The sequence below is a fragment of the Melopsittacus undulatus genome, chromosome 16 (assembly GCF_012275295.1).
Source record: "Melopsittacus undulatus isolate bMelUnd1 chromosome 16, bMelUnd1.mat.Z, whole genome shotgun sequence".
Lineage (NCBI taxonomy): Eukaryota > Metazoa > Chordata > Aves > Psittaciformes > Psittaculidae > Melopsittacus > Melopsittacus undulatus.
In genome coordinates, this window is record NC_047542.1 from 1,171,585 (window position 1) to 1,180,325 (window position 8,741).

The 8,741-nt window shown below is 43.6% G+C and overlaps 1 protein-coding gene across 3 annotated transcripts in view; it reads left to right on the plus strand.

The window, feature by feature from the left end:
• The window catches only part of NGF (nerve growth factor), a 33,083-nt gene extending 24,605 nt beyond the window's left edge, over nucleotides 1-8,478 (plus strand). The window contains exons 2-6 of one of the 3 annotated variants that reach the window (XM_031054682.2): nucleotides 939-1,093; nucleotides 1,248-1,362; nucleotides 4,451-4,592; nucleotides 6,657-6,762; nucleotides 7,606-8,478. In XM_031054682.2, the coding sequence (XP_030910542.2) occupies nucleotides 7,618-8,337 (720 nt within the window). In that variant the 5' untranslated portion in view covers nucleotides 939-1,093; nucleotides 1,248-1,362; nucleotides 4,451-4,592; nucleotides 6,657-6,762; nucleotides 7,606-7,617 and the 3' untranslated portion in view covers nucleotides 8,338-8,478. The remainder of the gene's footprint in view (nucleotides 1-938; nucleotides 1,094-1,247; nucleotides 1,363-4,450; nucleotides 4,593-6,656; nucleotides 6,763-7,605) is intronic. The other 2 variants (XM_031054680.2, XM_031054681.2) reach the window with 2 other exon arrangements.
• Nucleotides 8,479-8,741: the final 263 nt, after the last annotated feature.

Below are 8,741 nucleotides of genomic sequence, written 5' to 3' on the forward strand. Positions count from 1 at the left end.
TGACTGGTTTCTTCGTACTGTTCCTAGTTTAAACAAGGCAGTATAATGAGACTGCAATTTCTGCTGAATTACTAGAATTCATGTTCCTTTAAGACTTAAATATATCTTAACTGCATTGGCAGCAGATAAGAAAGCAGCTGGTTTTCTTTGTTCTACAGGTTAAAAAAGAAAACTCTTTAAAGATGAAGGATGTCTTTTCTCAGGGTGATCCCAATGACCTGAGACTGACAGATACTGGGAAGTTCTTATAAGCCCCAGAGCCAATTTCTTTACTCAAAAGCTGTCCGTTGTTTATGACATCATGGTCAAATAAGACCACGAACTTTCTGACATGTAATTATATGTTTTTCAAGTAAATTCCAAGTGGCAGCTTTTCATCTGTCTCCCCCAGTCTTTCCTGTGGAGTCAATGAAAAAGCAAAATCAATCCACTTCAAACACAACTGTAAAAATACCTCTGAAATGGAGCAAATCTGGTGCTTTTTCCAGTTACCACCAAGTATATAATATTATTCTGTGAAAACAGCTGCCTTTAGAAGAACACGTAACTAGAGGGGACCCTCCTGGGTTAAGTCCAGTCATTTCTGTTTAAAATAGAACCCCAGAAAAGCTATTTAAACATTAGGATTGTGAGAGATTTGCTTTGGTCTGACAGAGCTGATCACCTGAGGGAAGAGTTTATGTTTGTCAAACATCAGCACTATTGGTCTGCTGGAGTTGTTGCTGTAAATCAAACCTCTATTTTCTTTAAGTTAAACTAAGAAATGAATGTTCTTGAAGTGAAAAAGAGGAGTGATGTCCTGGAGTCCCACCTTCCATGCTGTATTTCCAGTTAATGAAATAGAACTACCTCAGCACTGTAGACCCTCTTTTCTTCCTACTGTAATGCTACTTTATCAATGCTTCCAGATTTAAAAGAGCTGTATTTCTGTATTCTAGGGAAAACAGAGATGCCAAAATTCAATGGTAGTTTTCACAAAGAAGTATCAACCTGCTCTTGGAATTCCTGAACTCTCATATACATCTTCACATGCTTTACAGCCCAGTTACTAACAGTCCAGTAGACTGAATTGCAATCAACCTGGAATCAAGAGGTACAGGTCTGGGGGGTTCCATGGAACAGAGATTTGGCAGTGATTTTAAGTACTGCTATTGTTATTGGAAGCAATTAATTTAGTAAACTCATTAAATGATCAGTTCTAAATAAGTTTTCCGGCACCGTAACCCTTTTCATCTGTTGTTCCACAGATTCTGCAGGAGAACTGTTTAAAGAAATAGGGATTCCCTCCCTATACTTGTTTTGTTTGGCATTTGTTTCCCTTAGAGGTGCCTGCAAGCAAGTTTTCAAGACACAGAACCACTGGTAGGGTTCATTTCTCCACTCACATTAAGCACTTTGTAACATTGCTTTGACACTTTACAGCTTTTACTAGTGGCCTCTTTATTGTGTGACTGGAAATAAGCAATTTATCATCTATACTTCAATTATTAGCTTTTCCAGACAGCCCTTAGATCAGTTGGTAAATACTGTGGTTTACTGTGAACCCTTAGAAAGAATTCATGTGCAAAGAGCATTTTACATATTTATGGTGTGCCTCGACTCCTATTATATGTGTTGAGACTAAGAATTAAGTGGGGTTTTTTATCCCCTCCAGGTCTATAAACCTGAATGCATGTAAATGATGAAGAAATACTTCAGAAGAATATTGTCTTAATCTCTCGGAATGGTAGATAGGAAAGGAATAGTATATAGATGCTGCCTTCAGCATCACTTGAATAACATGGCATCATTTACTGGATTCCATCACAACCAGAAATCCGGGAATTCGGTAAAAGAACATTAAAAAAAGAGCGAGTCCTGCTGAAAATAAACTCTTTTGTGGTTAAAAAGCAGCCAGCTGGAACTGGAGCAATGTTTGCTCAGGGTGGCAGAACAATCGGAAAAGTTGTTGGATTATTTCTGGCAGTGGCCAGCATATTATAGCTCTCTCATTACTGTTACTGAACTGTCAGGAGTCCACTGAAAGGGTTATTACTTTACTAGTACATTCTTGCAGGAATACCACATTCTGAGGCTGGTAGCAGGAAGCTTTGGATTTTAGAACTTTGACTTCTCTTACATATTCCTATCACTGTAACTAGCTCAATATCTGAATACTTCATTCAAGCTTAACGCTTGAATACTTCAAGCACACATGTACATGAGCAGAGCATGAGCCAAGATCCCCAGAAAGCAGCAAATCCAAACAGTGGCCACATACAGAATCTCAGACTGGTTTGGGTTGAAGGGACCTTAAAGCTCCTCCAGCTCCAACCCCTGCCACGGGCAGGGACCCCTTCCACTGGAGCAGCTGCTCCAAGCCCCTGTGTCCAACCTGGCCTTGAGCACTGCCAGGGATGGGGCAGCCACAGCTGCTCTGGGCACCCTGTGCCAGCGCCTCAGCACCCTCCCAGGGAACAGCTTCTGCATTATACACATCATCACAGAAGTGTTGCACGGTGGGACACAATGAGCTGCCAACACTGACTCCTGTGCCCTGCACTGCTTTGAAATGGCCTTGGGAGATTTCTGTTAGATTTTAAGAAGCAGAGTAGCTCAGATTTGGTTCCTGGCAGGCAGCTTTCCTGTGGACAGACATTGTGCAGGTATAAACCAAGCCCATTTCATGCTTTGGTGTCAGCAGTGTGTACTCAGAAAATGCAGTTGAATCTCTGCACAGAATACAGTAGGATCTTGTACAGTGCTGAAGTACCTTATCCAACCCTTATTTACCATATTAAATGGAACAGATGAACTATCTAAATATTTATGGTTAATGAAATATTATTTCTATCACTTTCAACAGCACTCATGAATTTACAATTGGAAAATGTACTCTGCTAGAAGGCAACAGCATAACAGCATGACAGTAATGGTTTTCCTTTGATTCGGGGCCAGCTTTGAGACTATCTAAGGACTATGAAGGTGCACAAGTCCATGGGATGAGATGCATCCACAGGTCCTGAGGGAGCTGGCAAATACAGTTTCCAACCCACTATCCATCACGTTGGAGAAGTCATGGCAAGCTGGTAAAGGTCCCACTGACAGGAAAAGGGGAAACAACTCCCAGTTTTAAAAGGGAAACAAGGAAGACACAGGGAACTAGAGAACAGTCAGCCTCACTTTGGTACCCAGCAAGATCATGGAACAGATCCTCCTGGAAAATATGCTAAGGCACACGGAATATAAGGAGGTGACTGGTGACAACCAACATGGTTTCACTAATAGCAAATTGTGCCAACAAATTCGGTGGCCTTCTGTGATGGAGTTACAGTGTTGGTGGATAAGGGAAAAGCAGGCTTTTAGCATGCAGTCTCCTCTGGCACCATAGGAGCTTAGAATTTACTTTTTCTTTTCCCATATATGAATGAAAGATCTCAGGCATCATCTCCCCTCTGAAGCAGACTCTCAGCACTCTTCTGACATTGCTCAAGAGGAACTAATGTTCCAAACAATCAGCAGAGTCCAGTTACTATCCCTGGACAACCTGGAAGATGCTATCTCTCTTGTCTGCTGAGCTGCACACTTGCTTTTCTCCTCCACTCACTTTCAGTAAATAAATGTGACATTATTACAAAACAGGCCAGTCAACTTCACAAGGGCATTTCCCCATACAGCTTAAGCAGTGACGGGGGGCAGGGGAAGCTGGAACTACCCTGTAGGTAGCTGGTATCTCCTGTGGAGTATTACAACCACTGATGATGTTACCATATTGGTTGACAAAACTTGAATGAGAAACAGAAGTTCCTTTTCACTGCAGACTGCAGGGTACTATGTATAGTACCCTGCACAGAGGTACCTCTATGCAGAGTTGGTAACTCTCCCTCTGGGCTTCTAAAGGACTTCCAGCATTAGGGGCATCTAAAGAAAGAGAAAGCATGGGGCACAAACTGCATAATGAGATGTGTATACAAGAGATCTGTGGACAGGGCATAGATAAGTTCTTCTGCAGGTACTACAAACATCTCTGGTTTTGAGCGTTTGAGTACTGACAACTGCCGTTCACTGTCTTAAGGTACAGTGACAGAAAAAGGGCACAGGGTTGGTGGTGCTTCTGGTTAGACCAATCTGGACAAGCAAGCAGAGGAGCCACTGAGTTTTACATTGGCTGCGTTTACTGGCACATAACTTGTGGCTTGCAACCAGATTTGCTTCCCAGACAAAGATGCTGGGGGGTCTGAGCCCTCCTATGCCTACTGCTACTGTGCAAACAGAGCTCAGACGGTAACATCAGCAGGTGCTGCTCTTAAAAGCTCAGAACCACACTTTAGACAATCTCGACACTAAGTGCAAAAGGCATTAGTTCAGACAGTCAAACAAGTGGATTTGTCCCTCCTGCTGTCAAGTGGGGAATGCTACTGAAAACACTTCTTTGGTGGCTGATTATTGACACAAATACTTCTGCTTCTAGTGGAATCACAGAATAATCAACTCCCAGACTGAGCTACGCAGTCAGACTGGCCCGATGGCATGCGGCAGCCAACCCCAACCTGGTATCTGGATGAAATAAACATCTTGCTGGGGGAGCAGCTTTCTGTGCAGTACACTCTGAGGTAAGCATGACACACACAGAGAGGGGAATCTCCTAGTACCATTAGCAGAGCGCAGCCTTAACAGATAATACCAAGAAAAGTGTTTAAATGACACCTGACCAACATGCTCCATCCCTGGTAGTGTTCAAGGCCAGGTTGGACAGAGCCTTCAGCAATGGTCTAGTGTGAGGCATCCCTGCCCATGGCAGGGGCTTGGAACTGGATAATCTTAAGGTCCTTTCCAATCCAAACCATTCCATGATTCTAGAACATACAGGTGGGGAAAAAAGACCTCACCTTGAACTTCAAAAATCAGTGGCCTGTCTTCTAAAGCATGAAGATGAGAGAAGTTTGCATTTAATGTTCTTATTGTTTGAAAAGCTTTTTCTTGGACTTCGTAAAGCATGTTGCTTCAAAGTTATCCACTAGCTAGCTGTTGTCTGGCTACAATGGGAGTTTCTTCTGTCTTCTTTTATTCTGTCTCCAGGCATCAACTCTTCTGTGGGGAATGATTACTTACAATGAGATGGGGACACTTCAAAGTCACATTTCCCATTAAACATCCTCTGGTTTAGTAGTTGTAGTGGCACTGAAGTGCCTGTGACAACCTTTGTGATCAATTTTCCAAACAGCTGCCCATGGACTATCCCCCAGCACTGGCAAAACCTTAAAAAAACCCCCAAAAACCTCCCCCCAAAAAGCAGGCACGATCCTTCTGATTCTGTGTTAATGGCTTTAAAGCAAGAATTTTAACACACAACATCAGAAACTCAGAGAATGGTGATAGCTGCATTTTAGAATCCAGTTTTTAATCCAAATTCATTTTATGATTCTCTATCTGCATTTTAGACCACTGAATCTTGTGTAGCACAAAACCAGAAACAGCTCTTTGCTGACATTGCAACATCTCTTTCCTATAGAAGGAAATCAGAAAAAAAAGGGCTTATGTCTAAACACAATAGGTTGAAGCTGCTATTGGCAGTCCTAAATTGTGCCTGGATTTTGTTCTGCAAACCTTTTCCATTAACATTTCTGTGGGGAAAGCAAACTCTTTAGAGATGTAATGAACCATCTGATTTTAATTTGGTTGCAGAAGAAGGGGTTACTCTTTGCATCATGCACAGCCAAGCTATTGAGCTACACCCAGCTCTACTCCCTTATACGGATGATGACGAGTGCTAAAGCATGAGCAGCATGTGGGAAAGCAGCAACCCTCAGTCTTGTTTTAAGCAAATTAAAGTAGCTTTGGAACAGTGAAGATTTTCTCTGTGGGAGAGATTTGACTCTCCTTGTCATTGTTTTGCCCCCAGTTCTTCCACACCAACTGTTGCACAGACAACAGCTAATGCTGCTTTTGGCCTTTCTCTTCTCCTGTGGATGCTGTAGCATCGTCACCCTCTTCAGTCACTACCTTCAACTAGCGTCTCCTGATTTGTTCAATGCTGACCCAGTCCTGCACAAACACAGCTGTTCATTTTATTCCAGCTCATCTAAGACTATCCACACAAGATCCTATGTGACATCTGAGGGGTTCTGCACTTCCTAGATTGTGCTCTAGCAAAGCTAAAGCCCTGGTTGAGCGCTCTAGTGCTGCTTGGGATTCTAGGCTGAGAAAGCTGAACAGAAATGGGGAACTTCAACAGTAATTGACCCACACCCAGAAAAAAACATTAAGACATGCTAGGAAATCACAGTGGAACTGCAAAGCCTGATTCCTGCTTCACAAAACCCTGTTTGTCCAGTCCCTGCACAGCTGCCTGCCTCCTGGCTGGACACAGTGTAATTCAGGGCCAGCTGAGACATGTCAGGCAAAACAAGGCAAAGAGACAGGGGAGGAGCCTCGCTGGGGAGTTTTTGTCTGTTTATCCTGTCTCTGCTTATGAAGTCTTCACAAAGGAAATACAATGTCTGGCCTTGACTGCAATTTCAGGTCCTTTCTGAATGCCTTTTATTCCCAAGATGCATACTGCTGATTTGTTAACAAGTAGCTGAATTAAGCAAATCACGATGGCTACCTAACAAGGTATTACTGCTGCGTTAAATTGTTCTCAGTTATGTTTTAGACATTGTCTTACACTTTTCCAGCCCCAACAGAGGTGCATATTCTCCAGCTTGAAGGAAGACTAGCACTGGATCTGCTGTGCAGTGACACTGTGGAGCATCTTGCTCATGGCACTCTGACAAAAGGAAGGTGTTTCCCTATATGTAATTTCCAGTACTATGGCCACAATGGTTTTAGTTACACTGTTCCATCCCAGAAGTAGCCTGTCACAAACAGTGTTCCTATGCAATACCCGTATTTGTCCTAGTAGGCAGCTTGAGCATAGCAAAAACCCCATCTGATGGTAAAACCCATCTGTGGCAAAAACCACATATGATGCTTGAGCTCTTCTGAGAAGGAGCCTGAGCCTTATCTATTGAAAATCATAATGTGGTGATGTGCTGCATCCCAGAAGGGCAGATGGGATAGGTGGAGGCTGCTGGAAACTGCTGAACCTGCTAGAGGAGTGGGCCTGTCCATAGGGGAGATAAGCACATGATAAGGGCAGGATTGACCAGGGCTCCCCTGTCCTTCCATAAGCACTGACTTGGTGGTCCCCACCCTCACCCCAAGGACACCTCTGCAGGCAAATGAATGGACAGCTAGTTCAGCCAAGGGACTGCTCCACTCTCCCTGCTCTGCAGGGTATTTACAGCCAAGAGGCCAGCCCTGGCCAAGAAGGTTGCTGCAAAAATCACTAGAGATTTTACTCTCGGGAACATGCTGTCGCCATATGGTCTCCACATTAATAACACCAAACAAGTGCTTTATAAACAATGTTCTAATAACAAGTACCAGAGGAATTAATAGCAATCTAGCTCTTATTTTCTAATGCTCTCGCTTTATTAAGAACATTTATGCTGTCTGAATGGGCTCTTCTGGACAAATAACATCTGGCACCCACATGAATACCTTACAGAATTTGTATGATCCTGGGTATAATTTGATTGTTAGCATGGCTTCCAGTAACATCACATTTTTCTTCTGTTCTAGGTGCATAGCGTAATGTCCATGCTGTACTACACTCTGATCATAGCTTTTTTGATCGGCACACAGGCAGCTCCAAAGTCAGAGGACAATGTTCCACTGGAGTATCCTGCAGAACACTCCCTGCTCACTACCCAACGGAGTAACAAACACCACATTCACAAGGCAGCTCCACAGACATCCCAGGACCACTCTGCTTGGACGATAAGTAGAAGAGAAGCTATAAATATCACCATGGACCCCAAGGTTTTTAAGAAGAGGCGATTCCGGTCCCCTCGGGTGCTGTTCAGCACACAGCCCCCCCCAGTGTCAGGGCAAGGACACAGCATGGGATTTCTCAGCAGTGCAGGTGCTGTCAACAGGACTGCCAGGACCAAGAGGACTGCACATCCCGTGTTACACCGGGGAGAGTTCTCAGTATGTGACAGTGTCAGCATGTGGGTTGGGGACAAGACCACAGCCACCGACATTAAAGGCAAAGAGGTGACAGTGTTGGGAGAAGTCAATATTAACAACAATGTTTTTAAGCAGTACTTTTTTGAGACCAAGTGCAGGGACCCTAAGCCAGTGTCCAGTGGGTGCCGAGGGATCGATGCAAAGCACTGGAACTCTTACTGCACCACCACACACACCTTCGTCAAAGCGCTGACCATGGAGGGCAAACAGGCGGCCTGGAGGTTCATCCGCATTGACACCGCCTGTGTGTGTGTGCTCAGCAGGAAGTCAGGGAGACCCTGAGGTGCATCTAAACCCCCTGAGAACATCCTCCTACCCCCCCTACCTCAGCCTGTAAATTATTTTAAGTTATAAAGGACTGCATGGTATATTTATAGTTTATACAGTACAAAAAAGGAACCTCATTATTTATTAAACTCTTTTGGAAACTTTCTGTGTTTTGCTATTTATTTAGTGGCAAAAGCCCTCAAAAAGAAGGTCACCTTAGTCTCATTCAGCCCTATGATTCTGAAATGTTCACAGGGGCTGTTCCCACTAAACAAGCTTTGCTTGCCATCCTACTAAAATAGAGCATTTCCCACAGTTTTCACATCCATTCCTCTCTCCCACAACAAAAGAACTTTTCTTCACAAAACCTGACAGTTTACTGTGAAAATCTGGTAGGTTTATTTTAAATGGAAATAGTT